This window comes from Coregonus lavaretus (assembly GCF_964263955.1).
Source record: "Coregonus lavaretus genome assembly, chromosome: 6".
Lineage (NCBI taxonomy): Eukaryota > Metazoa > Chordata > Actinopteri > Salmoniformes > Salmonidae > Coregonus > Coregonus lavaretus.
The window spans coordinates 64,604,893-64,621,875 of NC_139993.1; the positions used below are offsets into that span (position 1 = coordinate 64,604,893).

Genomic DNA, 16,983 nt, shown 5'->3' on the forward strand with positions numbered 1-16,983 from the left:
TCACATGATACATTTTCAATCTGTCCACATGCATTGTTGTGGGGTTTGATTCTTAATGGGATTTAAATGGGATTCAGATTCCATTGAATAATTTGATTTAATATGAGATGGTAAAACCTCATCTTTAATTAAACTTATTGGAGCAGAAATCCCAAGGGCTTGACCATCAGGTGTCATAATGTGTCAATGTTGTTTTGCTGTAAAGGGAGTGGTCCTGGCCGAAATGGCAGCCATTTTTATAGGACCGATTATATTGTCTGTATCCCAAATGGCACCCTATTCCCAGTATAGTGCACTACTTTTGACCTGGGCTCATAGGGCTCTGGTCAAAAGTAGTGCACTTTGTAGGGAATAGGGTGCCATTTGGAACGAAGACCAGTCACTATCATCATACAGTATGGACTCTTACACAGCTGTGTTTTTTCTCTAAATCTACAGACTGGAGACAAGACGTTTTTAATCATGGTGGTTTTGAGGAAGGTAAGATACATATTACTGTACTCCTCTCATACTAAATGTTGAAGATCTGCTTGCATGATTTATAACAGGTCCTATCTTCGACATTGTCTTTGACAGAAAATATGTCACAGACTGAATATAACATCAGATATTATTGGGGTGGGGGGGGGGAATAGTTTAAAGATTTGAATCATTATGTTTCATAGCATGTCTGTAGGTGAATTCCCATAGTTTTATCTCAGTATTTACTCCAGTATTCTCAGTATTGACAATGTCCATTGCCCCCCCCCCAGGGTGATTGGGTGTGGGTGGACTCTGGTCTGGGGGTGCCCATCGGAGCTGAGGTCAAGCTGACCGACACTGGACAGCTGCAGCTCTTCGATGATGAAGGAAAGGTATGGTACCTGTCCAATACCTGTCCAATACCTGTCCAATACCTGTCCAATACCTACCTGTACCTCCTAACTGTCCGCTGGAGGGTATTGTACCTGTCCTGTATACCTGAATGTTTTTTTGATATATTGTTAAGTGTCCTGTCCTCTTAGCTGTTTTAAAAAAAATGTATATTTACAGTTTTTTCTTGAACCGCTCCACAAAATAAATTCTCATGAGAAAATAATGTAGTTATTTGAATTGAAAGAAACAATTTTTTTTGTTGTTGTGTGAAATCTTTGGCCTCTGGAAGAAATATTTGATCCTGATATTGTGATAAAGTTGTGATAGTGTTATTGATCATTGCAGGAGCATGAGATCAACCAGAAGGAAGAGGATGGGATCCGGCCCATGCACCCTACGTCCGTTAACGGAGTGGACGACATGATCAGACTGGGGGACCTCAACGAGGCCGGGCTCCTCAGAAACCTCCTGGTCCGACACAAGGAGGGTATCATCTATGTTAGTATACTAGATACATATATTATAGTATACTATATAAAAACGATTTAGTCCCTGTTCATATGATTGTATCTATAATCCACCTTACTAAGTTCTTAACAGTCATTGCCCCCAAGCTGGAAATGGGATGTGCAAAATTAAACAAATTATGCCTTTGTTGATAACAACCTATAAGGAAGTTGCAGAGATTAATGGTGTGTGAAAGGTAGGACCGGCTAGAACCACATATATTTTTATTGACATACCACTGATCATATGTGATCAAACATTATGCAAAGATTCAACTGTCATCTTCCTGGTTGAATAGAACCCCATTCACGATAAATGATCTATAACTAGCTTGTTCATGATGATTGGTGGTTTAGGCTCATTGGAGACGCTGTATTCCTCTCTGACTGAAGTGAATGCTCTGTCAGTGACAGATAGATAGACTTTGCTCTGTAGTAAGGTTATCACACTGGTGTTAGTCTCCATAGAGACCAATGAGGCTCTATGTGTTTAATGAGAACGTCCCAGTGTTGCCCTGCCAAGCTGCCAACGCCGCTGTCTTGCCTTCATGAATCAGAACTAGATAGAAACATAGAAAGCAGAGGGACGATTGTTTGGTTTTATTTATGACGTTTACGAACATGAAATGCGATTCGGCTTCTGAACACCAAGCCCGTTGCAATGACTTTATAACCTTACGGCTGCTAGGTTTTGGTATGACTGGGTAATAGGCCCAATGCAGATGTTTTTATTTCAATATCAAATCATTTCTTGCATAACAATGAAGTACCGTACTGTAATAGATTTCTATTCAAATGGGCAAAAATAGTTTTTTTTAGCAACAAAAAAAATACTATTTCTCAAGCAAGACTTTTGCTAGGACTATCTGGGAGTGGTCTGAGTGGGAAGGGTAAAACTGAAAACTAGCTGTTATTGGCAGAGAGGTTTGGAACTCTCTTTGTTATTGGTCTATTAAATCAATTTACCGCCTGGTGATGTCACCATGGAATGCCGAAACTCCTGCCCCCATGCAAACCTGCTGATTAGAAGGTCCAGTGTAGATTGTATTTTCAACCAGCAACAATCAGGAAATAACAATGATATATATATATATATTTTTTTTTATCACATTTTTTCAGAGTTAGTTTCATCAGCTGCTGTATCTGGAAAGTAAATCAGAAACACTTCCTTGACTGAGCAGCCAATCCCCTCTCTGTGTTGTGTCCTGGCTGGAGGTTAAATAGCCTCTGTCTCAGGCAAGCGAGACTAAAGGTTATAGTGTAGTGTTGATGAATGTGCTACTACTGTTAACCGACTGGTGTTGCCGGACACCCACGCTTCTCATCAGTGGTACCACAGTCTGACAGATAACGTCTCTCTCTTGTGCCCACATCACCCGTCTCACTACCACTGTGTGTGTGTGTGTGTGTGTGTGTGTGTGTGTGTGTGTGTGTGTGTGTGTGTGTGTGCGTGACAGCCAGATAACGTCCCTCCCTCTCTCTGTCCTGTGTCCAGACCTACACAGGCTCCATTCTGGTGGCAGTGAACCCGTACCAGCTGCTGCCCCTCTACACTACAGAGCAGGTGCATCTGTACACGGACCGCCGGCTGGGCGAGCTGCCTCCACACGTGTTCGCCATCGCAGACAGCTGCTTCTTCAACATGAGACGCAACAAGAAGGACCAGTGCTGTGTCATCAGGTTGGGGGGGGGGGGGGGGGGGGGGGGGGGGGGGGGGGGGGGGGGGGGGGGGTTCTCCATAGACGTACTAGTCCCTACCCACAGTTCAACGTCTAGTTTTGATTTACATTTGGTTGAGTTGTCAACTAACATGAATTCAACGTGAAATCAATAACAAAAAATGTACCATGTCATTGGATTTAGGTCAACAACAACAACAACAACAACAAAAGAGGACGTGCCCTGACTTAAAACAACTTTGAGGACTTTTTGCAAATGCAATCAGTTTTCAACATTGATTCAACGTCATCACATTGATTTTCTTTGGTGGACGTGGAAACAACTTTGATTCAGCAAGTTTTTGCCCAGTGGGCAGTAACTAGGGTTGAAAAACAGGACCATGCACCATAATAAAAATCAACTAGAAGAGTACATTAGATTGTATAGCCTTAAAACAATGTTCCCTGTGTGTTTCAGTGGTGGCGAACAGTACATTAGATTAAACTATGTTCCCTGTGTGTTTCAGTGGTGGCGAACAGTACATTAGATTAAACTATGTTCCCTGTGTGTTTCAGTGGTGGCGAACAGTACATTAGATTAAACTATGTTCCCTGTGTATTTCAGTGGTGGCGAACAGTACATTAGATTAAACTATGTTCCCTGTGTGTTTCAGTGGTGAGAACAGTACATTAGATTAAACTATGTTCCCTGTGTGTTTCAGTGGTGAGAATAGTACATTAGATTAAACTATGTTCCCTGTGTGTTTCAGTGGTGGCGAACAGTACATTACATTAAACTATGTTCCCTGTGTGTTTCAGTGGTGAGAACAGTACATTAGATTAAACTATGTTCCCTGTGTGTTTCAGTGGTGAGAACAGTACATTAGATTAAACTATGTTCCCTGTGTGTTTCAGTGGTGAGAACAGTACATTAGATTAAACTATGTTCCCTGTGTGTTTCAGTGGTGAGAACAGTACATTAGATTAAACTATGTTCCCTGTGTGTTTCAGTGGTGAGAACAGTACATTAGATTAAACTATGTTCCCTGTGTGTTTCAGTGGTGAGAACAGTACATTAGATTAAACTATGTTCCCTGTGTGTTTCAGTGGTGGGAACAGTACATTAGATTAAACTATGTTCCCTGTGTGTTTCAGTGGTGAGTCTGGGGCAGGGAAGACAGAGAGCACCAAGTTGATGCTGCAGTTTCTAGCTGCTGTGAGCGGGCAACACTCCTGGATAGAACAACAGATACTGGAGGCCAACCCTATACTGGAGGGTAATGCTTTGGGGTTAAAGAGCATTGATTGATTGATAGATTGGTTGATTGATGGGGTGAATGAATGAATGCGTTAATTAATTAATGCATTAATTCATGCATTCATCAGGCTGGGATCTTGTTGCACCAGAAGAATTCATGAATGTGATTTCAATCTGCTCTCCCTGGACCTGTGGTCCCTTCCTAATGAAAGGCTGTTTTCCTCCTTTTCACTAACTTATAAACACACTGCAACTTCTGCTCTTCTTTCAGCCTTTGGTAATGCCAAAACCGTCCGCAACGACAACTCCAGTCGCTTCGGGAAGTACATAGACGTTAACTTCACTAAGGGCGGGGCCATCGAAGGGGCTAAGATAGAGCAGTACCTGCTGGAGAAATCCCGCGTCTGCAGACAGGTAGGAGACTTGGGTAATAAATAACATCCCATTTAGCAGACAGGTAGGAGACGTGGGTAATAAATAACATCCCATTTAGCAGACAGGTAGGAGATGTGGATAATAAAGAACATGCCATTTAGCAGACAGGTAGGAGACGTGGATAATAAATAATATCCCATTTAGCAGACAGGTAGGAGACGTGGATAATAAATAACATGCCATTTAGCAGACAGGTAGGAGACGTGGATAATAAATAATATCCCATTTAGCAGACAGGTAGGAGACGTGGATAATAAATAATATCCCATTTAGCAGACAGGTAGGAGACGTGGACAATAAATAATATCCCATTTAGCAGACAGGTAGGAGACGTGGATAATAAATAATATCCCATTTAGCAGACAGGTAGGAGACGTGGACAATAAATAACATCCCATTTAGCAGACAGGTAGGAGACGTGGATAATAAATAACATCCCATTTAGCAGACAGGTAGGAGACGTGGATAATAAATAACATCCCATTTAGCAGACAGGTAGGAGACGTGGATAATAAATAACATCCCATTTAGCAGACAGGTAGGAGACGTGGATAATAAATAACATCCCATTTAGCAGACGCTTTTATCCAAAGCCACTTACAGTCAATGCGTGCATACATTTTTACGTATGGGTGGTCCCGGGGTTCGAACCCACTACCCTGGCGTTACAAGCGTCGTGCTCTACCAATTGAGCTACAGAGGACCACCCATAAACATCCATACGTTTCTGTGGGAATGTGAATAAATATGTGTTACAACTAAAGGGGTGAATTTGAACTTCCACATACCGGTTTTTCTCAATGGCGTACAAGCAATGGATCTGTGTTGAAACGTATCTATAGCAGAACAGCAATGATCAAACGCTCAAATACGTTTACAGAACTACTGATCATTTTCTTGCCCTAGTGCCTGACTTGCATATCTTAGGTGGTCTATTGCAAAACTTTAAATAAAAAATGTCATCAGTGAATACACAATTACAAAAGATAAATGTGTGCAATTGTGTTCACTGTTTATGGCAATCGTTGAATACCACTGCACAAAATTCTAAATCACCCCATCAGTGTCATACCATGTAAAATATTTGGAAATATCCAGGCATTGGGGACTGTAATAATGTTTTACAATATTGCGGACATGCAGAAACCTAGAGCATGAAGTTGGGTTACTTATAAGTAACTTTGTGTTACTCCTTAAAGTCATCATGACCGTTCATTATAGAGCTTTGCTTTGGTGTGGGTTGAGGCCTATACATTCATATCAGTTGTGTTTCTCCATTGTGTATTCACCTTTCCTTATTTCTATTGTGGATAGCGGTTCTGTGCACCAATGGAAAGTCTTCAAAACAATGAGCAAACCAGCCTTTGTATTGAATACATGGAATTGGATTTTGATGATACCGATGGTATAATGTAGTTTATAATATAGTTTATAATACGGTTTAGATGAATGTATTTATGTTTTGAGAAAGCAAATACATTTTAAAAACCCATTTACTGTTTTGCAAAAGGCCACAGAGCTCTGTGTCTTGTGGACTCTGTTTCGAAAATTGACAACATCGTTCGCTTGTATGCGATTGAGAAAAACCATACGAAGAATTTTCACTCTCCCATTGACATCAATGCATGACTAAGTGAAAATTACACTCAAGTGGAAGTTCACTCCCATGTTTTACAGATCGTTATGGGTGGTTAGGAAGTATTGTTTGTATGTGCAGGCCCGTAGAGGTAAAATGTGTTCTGTGTGTTGTGATTGTGTTTGTATGTGCAGGCCCCTGAGGAGAGGAACTACCACATATTCTACTGTATGTTGATGGGCATGCCTGCTGAACAGAAGAAGATCCTGTCTCTAGGCAACGCCTCAGAGTACAATTACCTCACCATGGTAACAACCACACACATATCTATATAGTACAACTACATCACCATGGTAACAACACATAGACATATACACTGAGTGTACAAAACATTAAGAACACCTGCATTTTCCATGACAGACTGACCAGGTGAATCCAGGTGAAAGCTATGATCCCTTATTGATGTCACCTGTTAAATCCACTTCAATCAGTGTAGATGAAGGGGAGGAGACAGGTTAAAGAAGGATTTTTAAGCCTTGAGACAATTGAGACATGGATTGTGTATGTGTGGCATTCAGAGGGTGAATGGGCAAGACAAAAGATTGAAGTGCCTTTGAACGGGGTATGGTAGTAGGTGCCAGGCGCACCGGTTGGTGTCAAGAACTGCTGTGTTTTTCACGCACAACTGTTTCCCGTGTGTATCAAGAATGGTCCACCACCCAAAGGACATCCAGCCAACTTGACACAACTGGGGGAAGCATTGGAGTCAACATGGGCCAGCACAATATTAGGAAAGAGTTCTTAATGTTTGGTATACTCAGTGTATATTCTAATAGTTTATATTTACATGTATGTGTATTGTGTTTATGGACATCATTGGTACTACTACCAACACATGGGACGGAATTCATGGAATGGAATAAACTTCAATCCATAATGCATACCAGTGTTGCACATGTATGAGTTATGAATGGATAATTGCTCATTGATCTAAATGGGGACCAGGTCCGAGATGCATCAATATCATGTTGTTCTGAGCCTGGTTGTTGTTGTTCTGCATTGCCAGGGTAACTGCACCAGTTGCGATGGGCGTGATGACATTAAGGAGTACGCCCACTTCCGCTCGGCCATGAAGATCCTGATGTTCTCTGAGAATGACTCCTGGGAGATCAACAAGTTACTGGCTGCTTTACTCCACCTGGGAAACGTTGACTTTGAAGGTCAGGATCAGGGAGGAGGAGGAGGGGTTTATATCTTTGAAGGTCATGATCAGGGAGGAGGAGGAGGGGTTTATATATTTGAAGGTCAGGATCAGGGAGGAGGAGGAGGGGTTTATATCTTTGAAGTTCATGATCAGGGAGGAGGAGGAGGGGTTTATATCTTTGAAGGTCAGGATCAGGGAGGAGGAGGAGGGGTTTATATCTTTGAAGGTCAGGATCAGGGAGGAGGAGGAGGGGTTTATATCTTTGAAGGTCAGGATCAGGGAGGAGGAGGAGGGGTTTATATCTTTGAATGTCATGATCAGGGAGGAGGAGGGGTTTATATCTTTGAAGGTCAGGATCAGGGAGGAGGAGGAGGGGTTTATATCTTTGAAGGTCAGGATCAGGGAGGAGGAGGAGGGGTTTATATCTTTGAAGGTCAGGATCAGGGAGGAGGAGGAGGGGTTTATATCTTTGAAGGTCAGGATCAGGGAGGAGGAGGAGGTGTTTATATCTTTGAAGGTCAGGATCAGGGAGGAGGAGGGGTTTATATCTTTGAAGGTCAGGATCAGGGAGGAGGAGGAGGGGTTTATATCTTTGAATGTCATGATCAGGGAGGAGGTGGGGTTTATATCTTTGAAGGTCATGATCAGGGAGGAGGAGGAGGAGGGGTTTATATCTTTGAAGGTCAGGATCAGGGAGGAGGAGGGGTTTATATCTTTGAAGATCATGATCAGGGAGGAGGAGGGGTTTATATCTTTGAAGGTCATGATCAGGGAGGAGGAGGAGGGGTTTATATCTTTGAAGGTCATGATCAGGGAGGAGGAGGGGTTTATATCTTTGAAGGTCATGATCAGGGAGGAGGAGGAGGGGTTTATATCTTTGAAGGTCATGATCAGGGAGGAGGAGGAGGGGTTTATATCTTTGAAGGTCATGATCAGGGAGGAGGAGGAGGAGGGGTTTATATCTTTGAAGGTCAGGATCAGGGAGGAGGAGGGGTTTATATCTTTGAAAATCATGATCAGGGAGGAGGAGGGGTTTATATCTTTGAAGGTCATGATCAGGGAGGAGGAGGGGGAGGTGTTTATATCTTTGAAGGTCATGATCAGGGAGGAGGAGGGGTTTATATATTTGAAGGTCATGATCAGGGAGGAGGAGGAGGTGTTTATATATTTGAAGGTCATGATCAGGGAGGAGGAGGAGGAGGGGTTTATATCTTTGAAGGTCATGATCAGGGAGGAGGAGGGGTTTATATCTTTGAAGGTCATGATCAGGGAGGAGGAGGGGTTTATATCTTTGAAGGTCATGATCAGGGAGGAGGAGGGGTTTATATCTTTGAAGGTCAGGATCAGGGAGGAGGAGGAGGGGTTTATATCTTTGAAGGTCATGATCAGGGAGGAGGTGGGGTTTATATCTTTGAAGGTCATGATCAGGGAGGAGGAGGGGTTTATATATTTGAAGGTCATGATCAGGGAGGAGGTGGGGTTTATATCTTTGAAGGTCAGGATCAGGGAGGAGGAGGGGTTTATATCTTTGAAGGTCATGATCAGGGAGGAGGAGGGGTTTATATCTTTGAAGGTCATGATCAGGGAGGAGGAGGGGTTTATATCTTTGAAGGTCATGATCAGGGAGGAGGAGGGGTTTATATCTTTGAAGGTCATGATCAGGGAGGAGGAGGGGTTTATATCTTTGAAGGTCAGGATCAGGGAGGAGGAGGAGGGGTTTATATCTTTGAAGGTCATGATCAGGGAGGAGGTGGGGTTTATATCTTTGAAGGTCATGATCAGGGAGGAGGAGGGGTTTATATATTTGAAGGTCATGATCAGGGAGGAGGTGGGGTTTATATCTTTGAAGGTCAGGATCAGGGAGGGTTTTATGACTTTTCTCTATTCACCCTTCCTGGATTCCTCTCATGGTCTCTTATAGCCTAGGATTGGGACTTTACCCTGACCCACATCTCCTGCCCTAGGATTGGGACTTTACCCTGACCCACATCTCCCGCCCTAGGATTGGGACTTTACCCTGACCCACTCTCCTGCCCTAGGATTGGGACTTTACCCTGACCCACATCTCCTGCACTAGGATTGGGACTTTACCCTGACCCACATCTCCTGCCCTAGGATTGGGACTTCCCCTAACCCTAACTCCCATCCTCTCTCCTGGTCTAGGATTGGGACTTTACCCTAACCCATAATCTCTCCTGGTCTAGGATTGGGACTTTACCCTAACCCATCATCTCTCCTGGTCTAGGATTGGGACTTAACCCTAACCCATCATCTCTCCTGGTCTAGGATTGGGACTTTACCCTAACCCATCATCTCTCCTGGTCTAGGATTGGGACTTTACCCTAACCCATAATCTCTCCTGGTCTAGGATTGGGACTTTACCCTAACCCTAACCCATCATCTCTCCTGGTCTAGGATTGGGACTTTACCCTAACCCATCATCTCTCCTGGTCTAGGATTGGGACTTTACCCTAACCCATCATCTCTCCTGGTCTAGGATTGGGACTTTACCCTAACCCATCATCTCTCCTGGTCTAGGATTGGGACTTTACCCTAACCCATCTCTCCTGGTCTAGGATTGGGACTTTACCCTAACCCATCATCTCTCCTGGTCTAGGATTGGGACTTTACCCTAACCCTAACCCATCATCTCTCCTGGTCTAGGATTGGGACTTTACCCTAACCCATCTCTCCTGGTCTCGGATTGGGACTTTACCCTAACCCATCTCTCCTGCCCTAGGATTGGGACTTTACCCTAACCCATCTCTCCTGGTCTCCGATTGGGACTTTACCCTAACCCATCATCTCTCCTGGTCTAGGATTGGGACTTTACCCTAACCCATCTCTCCTGGTCTCCGATTGGGACTTTACCCTAACCCATCTCTCCTGGTCTAGGATTGGGACATTACCCTAACCCATCTCTCCTGGTCTAGGATTGGGACTTTACCCTAACCCATCATCTCTCCTGGTCTAGGATTGGGACTTTACCCTAACCCATCATCTCTCCTTGTCTAGGATTGGGACTTTACCCTAACCCTAACCCATCATCTCTCCTGGTCTAGGATTGGGACTTTACCCTAACCCATCTATCCTGGTCTAGGATTGGGACATTACCCTAACCCATCTCTCCTGCCCTAGGATTGGGACTTTACCCTAACCCATCATCTCTCCTTGGACCGTCTACTATAATAAGGTTGAGAAGGAGGTGAGAAAAACAGAATGTGAGGAATCACGGAAAGACAAGTTGAGATAGAGCCATGGCGTGGGCCTGTTGGGGAGGAATACATTTTTTATTTATTTTTTGGTCATTTTAGCAGACGCTCTTATCCAGAGCAACTTACAGTTAGTGAGTGCACACATTTTTCATACTGGCCCCCCGTGGGAATCGAACCCACAACCCTGGCGTTGCAAGCGCCATGCTCGACCAACTGAGATACAGGATTTTTGCATGTCAAATCCATTGGGCCATTGAAATACCTACTGTAACTGACTTCCTTACCTTTGATCCTTCCAGCCACCATTTTGAATAATCTGGAGAGCTGTGACGTCATGACGTCAAATCATTTCAACATGGCAAGCAAACTTCTGGAGGTAAGCCTGTCACTAGCCTCAATCCCAGACGTTCTAGGTGTCTCCATACCCCCAAAACCGGCTTTCAGTTCTCAAGAATACAAAAGAGTACACAAGAATATGGTGTGATATCTGTTAGCTCCAGACTAACCTGTCACTGTCCTCTGTGATGTCCCTCTCTGTTTGTGGTCCAGGTGGACCCTAACCTGTCACTGTCCTCTGTGATGTCCCTCTCTGTTTGTGGTCCAGGTGGACCCTAACCTGTCACTGTCCTCTGTGATGTCCCTCTCTGCTTGTGGTCCAGGTGGACCCTAACCTGTCACTGTCCTCTGTGATGTCCCTCTCTGTTTGTGGTCCAGGTGGACCCTAACCTGTCACTGTCCTCTGTGATGTCCCTCTCTGTTTGTGGTCCAGGTGGACCCTAACCTGTCACTGTCCTCTGTGATGTCCCTCTCTGTTTGTGGTCCAGGTGGACCCTAACCTGTCACTGTCCTCTGTGATGTCCCTCTCTGTTTGTGGTCCAGGTGGACCCTAACCTGTCACTGTCCTCTGTGATGTCCCTCTCTGTTTGTGGTCCAGGTGGACCCTAACCTGTCACTGTCCTCTGTGATGTCCCTCTCTGCTTGTGGTCCAGGTGGACCCTAACCTGTCACTGTCCTCTGTGATGTCCCTCTCTGTTTGTGGTCCAGGTGGACCCTAACCTGTCACTGTCCTCTGTGATGTCCCTCTCTGTTTGTGGTCCAGGTGGACCCTAACCTGTCACTGACCTCTGTGATGTCCCTCTCTGTTTGTGGTCCAGGTGGACCCTAACCTGTCACTGACCTCTGTGATGTCCCTCTCTGTTTGTGGTCCAGGTGGACCCTAACCTGTCACTGTCCTCTGTGATGTCCCTCTCTGTTTGTGGTCCAGGTGGACCCTAACCTGTCACTGTCCTCTGTGATGTCCCTCTCTGTTTGTGGTCCAGGTGGACCCTAACCTGTCACTGTCCTCTGTGATGTCCCTCTCTGTTTGTGGTCCAGGTGGACCCTAACCTGTCACTGTCCTCTGTGATGTCCCTCTCTGTTTGTGGTCCAGGTGGACCCTAACCTGTCACTGTCCTCTGTGATGTCCCTCTCTGTTTGTGGTCCAGGTGGACCCTAACCTGTCACTGTCCTCTGTGATGTCCCTCTCTGTTTGTGGTCCAGGTGGACCCCAAGGCCCTGGAGAAGAGTCTGACCCAGCGCTCCTTCATGACCTCCAGGGAGAGTGTGACCAAACCCCTCACCTCAGCCCAGGCCATGGACGGCAGAGACGCGTTTGTCAAGGTGAGGCTGGTACCACTTGCTGTCTTGTTTGCGCTGTCTTGCAAAATTGAGTGACAATGACAAGACAGCACAAACAGATCTGGGACCAGGCTAGGTAATGACCATAGGAGTTGGTAAGACAGCACAAACAGATCTGGGGCCAGGCTAGGGAATGACCATAGGAGTTGGTAAGACAGCACAAACAGATCTGGGACCAGGCTAGGAGACTGCATCGGCTCCTGCTAAGACCATAATATATCTGGAGCTTAAATCAGACACTCCTCTTTGCGAACTTTCAGTCATGAGGTAAAAATAGAAACATTATCATCTCCGATGCTTGGCTATAATATAATAATGTATTTTAGATAAAAAAATGTTTTAGTGATTTAGCAGACGCTCTTACAGTTAGTGAGTGCATACATTTTTCATACTGGCCCCCCGTGGGAATCAAACCCACAACCCTGGCGTTGCAAGCGCCATGCTCTACCAACTGAGCTACAGGATGCTGACGTATGATAATGTATGATAATATATGATAATGCATTATAATAATCATAATACAGTATGATAATGTTTGCTTGTATTCTGCTCTGTCCTCCACCAGGCCATATATGGTAGACTGTTTGTCTGGGTGGTGGGGAAGATCAACATGGCTGTGTTCAAGCCTCCTCCCGAGGACACTGAACACGGCAGACAGTCTATCGGTCTGCTGGACATCTTCGGCTTCGAGAACTTCAACAAGAACAGGCATGTACCATCACAAAATAGTTCGTTAATTCCCATGGAGGAATAAGGGTTGCAAAATTCCATTAACTTTCCAAAGATTCCCAGGTTTTCTTGAAATTCCGGTCGGAACATTCCGGAATTAGAGAGCTTTAATATTGCAGATAGATTGTAGCTTCCATCAATGTAATTGTCTGCATCATTTCCAATCCCCCATATATTTTTTTGTCAATATATATACACTACCGGTCAAAAGTTTTAGAACACCTACTCATTCAAGGGTTTTTCTTTATTTTTACTATTTTCTACATTGTAGAATAATAGTGAATACATCAAAACTATGAAAAAACACATATGGAATCATGTAGTAAACAAAAAAGTGTTAAACAAATCAAAATATATTTTATATTTGAGGTTCTTCAAAGTAGCCACCCTTTGCCTTGATGACAGCTTTACACACTCTTGGCATTCTCTCAACCAGCTTCACCTGGAATGCTTTTCCAACAGTCTTGAAGGAAGTCCCACATATGCTGAGCACTTGTTGGCTGCTTTTCCTTCACTCTGCGGTCCGACTCATCCCAAACCATCTCAATTTGGTTGAGGTCGGGGGATTGTGGAGGCCAGGTCATCTGATGCAGCCCTCCATCACTCTCCTTCTTGGTAAAATAGCTATTACACCGCCTGGAGGTGAGTTGGGTCATTGTCCTGTTGAAAAACAAATTATAGTCCCACCAAGCCTAAACCAGATGGGATAGCATATCGCTATAGAATGCTGTGGTAGCCATGCTGGTTAAGTGTGTCTTGAATTCTAAATAAATCACAGACAGTGTCACCAGCAAAGCACCCCCACACCATAATACCTCCTCCTCCATGCTTTACGGTGGGAAATACACATGCGGAGATCATCTGTTCACCCACACCGCGTCTCACAAAGACACGGCGGTTGGAACCAAAAATCTCCAATTTGGACTCCAGACCAAAGGACAAATTTCCACCGGTCTAAAGTCCATTGCTCGTGTTTCTTGGCCCAAGCAGGTCTCTTCTTCTTGTTGATGTCTTTCGTAGTGGTTTCTTTGCAACAATTCGACCATGAAGGCCTGATTCACACAGTCTCCTCTGAACAGTTGATGTTGAGATGTGTCTGTGAACTCTGTGAAGCATTTATTTGGGCTGCAATTTCTGAGGCTGGTAACTAATGAACTTATCCTCTGCAGCAGAAGTAACTCTGGGTCTTCCATTCCTGTGGCGGTCCTCATGAGAGCCAGTTTCATCATAGCGCTTGATGGTTTTTGCGACTGCACTTGAAGAGACTTTCAAAGTTCTTGAAATGTTTCGTATTGACTGATCTTCATGTCTTAAAGTAATGATGGACTGTCGTTTCTCTTTGCTTATTTGAGCTGTTCTTGCCATAATATGGACTTGGTCTTTTACCAAATAGGGCTATCTTCTGTATACCTCCCCTACCTTGTCACAACACAACTGATTGGCTCAAACCCATTAAGAAGGAAATAAATTCAACAAATTAACTTTTAAGAAGGCACACCTGTTTCAGTTTTTCTCGATTGCTAAGACACATTTCTTGAAAGCTGCTCTCCTTTTCTCTTAACTGTGAACACAAAACCCAATTTTCAAGCTACATTCACAAAACCTCAGACTCTTCTTGCAAAACCAAACTTTCACCTCAAAACAGTTCAATCTGTGCTCAAAACTGAACTATGTTGTCAAATCGTGCCCTGAGTCAATCAAAATAAAAAACACTACTGAACAGTCACTAAACACTACGTAGAAAAATAGAAAACACAATGCTCAGGACATGAAGCTGGAGAAATAAATGTTTATTGTTCACTGTAGGCTAAATGCATGTTGCAAAACAAAAAAAACCTGTGCATTTAGCACTTGTACAAAAAGACAAAACAGAAATCTTGTGCATTTACATGTAGCACTTGTAAAAACAAACAGAAATCTTATGCGTTTGCCATGTAAATAAAGTACAAAAATATACAAATAAGTGCATTACTCAGCCACAGCATCATGTCTCCGTACTGGGTCAGGCCACAGGACTTCATCCACATCACAGGCCACATTTTGTCTGGCCAGGCAACGGGGGAAAAAACCCCTGGCATGCCGTATCCAGGCTTGGCATGCCTCCACACCTATGTCACCACAGGCCCATGGCTTGCAGGAGATTTACCCTGGTGTAAGGTTGGCGTTCATATACCTTCCACCGCCATGAGGAGAATAATTCCTCAATGGGGTTTAGGAAAGGAGAGTACGGTGGAAGGCAAAGATTGATAAAACCTTGGTTCATATTGTACCACTCTCTAACCTGGAGGGCTCTGTGAAAACTCACATTGTCCCAAACAACAACATAGATGGGATGCTCATCCTGCTGCCCTAACAAAGCATCTCGCATGTGATTGAGGAAAATGAGGAGCTGGTGAGTGTTGTAGGGCCCCAGGTTGGCATGATGGTGGACAACCCCATGATTGCTGATGGCAGCACATAATGTGACATTGCCACCACGCTGCCCAGGAACACCAACAATGGCCCGATGGCCAATCACATTACGGCCTCTCCTTCTCCTTTTGGTGAGATTAAACCCAGCTTCATCCATGTAGATGTATTGATGGGGTCTTTCCATTGCATCCAGTTGAAAAACCCTCTGTAGAAATAGATATAGTTTTGTAAGTGATACGGAAAAAGTGATTTAGGCCACTACAGTAAATCACTACTTAGAGTAATCAACATTGAATGTGTCTGGATATATGCCAACCTGTACATACTGGAATCTTTGCTCTTTGACTCTGTCTGAGTTGCGATCAAAGGGCACTCTGTATAGCTGTTTCATGCGCAGTCTGTTGCGCTTGAGGACACGAACAACAGTAGAGAGGCTGACACTGTTGATACCCTCAAAATTTAAATGGTCCTCAATGATCTTCTGCTGAATTTCGCTCAGTTTAATGGCATTGTTCTCACGGACCATATCAACAATTAGGGTCTCTTGGTGTGGGGAGAACATACCTGTCCTCCCACCCCCATGTGGCAGTCTTTCAATTCTACAAAAAGAGAACATGGAGTTACAAAAAATATACATGGAATACTAGGCCTGCAAACAGTTAGACCAACCCTCCATTACAATACTACAGTACATTGGTACAGTGATGTACTGAAACATATATTTACTTACAGTATACTGTGGTACAGTATATAGTATGTCATACAGTAATTGCTGTCAACATTTACATACTGTACTATAATGTCAAAAAAAGGTAATTACCTGTTCTCTTCTCTAAATCTTCGGATTATGGTGGACACAGTGAATCTACTGATGTTTGGTTGTACCCTTTGTCCAGCCTCCCTCATGCTCATACCATGGACAAGAACATGGTCAATCACAGTAGCTCTGATTTCATCAGATATTACTGTTCTTTGTCTTCGCTGACCACCTCGACCACCTCGACCTCCTCTCACACGAACTCTTCCTCTCAGATTTCTATCCATTGTAGGGCCTCACAAACCAGTGGTCTCTGAACTGGCTTACTGTATATGTTCCCTCACATCATTAGCCACAAGTGTGATCAATTTTGAGTTGTTGTGTTCAAGTGGTGACACCTGTGCTCTAATTGTGTTTGACTTTTGTCACCTGTGCTCACCATTATGCAGCACGGGTGCATCACAATGAAAATGTGTTGGCAAGTTATGTCTAAACAGGTGAAAAGTGCTTATGGTTTTGCCAAAAGAGTGATTGATTCAATCAGTGGGTTCAGGCAACTGAGCATTTGGTTCAGACAATAGGGTTTAGTGTTTTAGCAATTGAGAAAAACTGTAATTGAAATGCATTCCAGGTGACTACCTCATGAAGCTGGTTGAGAGAATGCCAAAAGTGTGCAAAGCTGTCATCAAGGCAAAGGGTGG

The 16,983-nt window shown here is 44.0% G+C and overlaps 1 protein-coding gene across 1 annotated transcript in view; it reads left to right on the forward strand.

Moving 5' to 3' along the window:
* Positions 1–437: 437 nt before the first annotated feature.
* Positions 438–16,983, forward strand: part of LOC311131106 (unconventional myosin-VIIa-like) — a gene marked incomplete at its 3' end in the record, with an annotated part of 64,148 nt that continues 47,602 nt past the window's right edge. Inside the window, exons 1-11 of the mRNA XM_084163919.1 lie at positions 438–480; positions 753–854; positions 1,201–1,353; positions 2,857–3,041; positions 4,175–4,296; positions 4,549–4,691; positions 6,483–6,596; positions 7,355–7,508; positions 11,007–11,083; positions 12,247–12,366; positions 12,950–13,096. Of these exons, the coding sequence (XP_084020045.1) occupies positions 463–480; positions 753–854; positions 1,201–1,353; positions 2,857–3,041; positions 4,175–4,296; positions 4,549–4,691; positions 6,483–6,596; positions 7,355–7,508; positions 11,007–11,083; positions 12,247–12,366; positions 12,950–13,096 (1,335 nt within the window). The 5' untranslated portion in view covers positions 438–462. The remainder of the gene's footprint in view (positions 481–752; positions 855–1,200; positions 1,354–2,856; positions 3,042–4,174; positions 4,297–4,548; positions 4,692–6,482; positions 6,597–7,354; positions 7,509–11,006; positions 11,084–12,246; positions 12,367–12,949; positions 13,097–16,983) is intronic.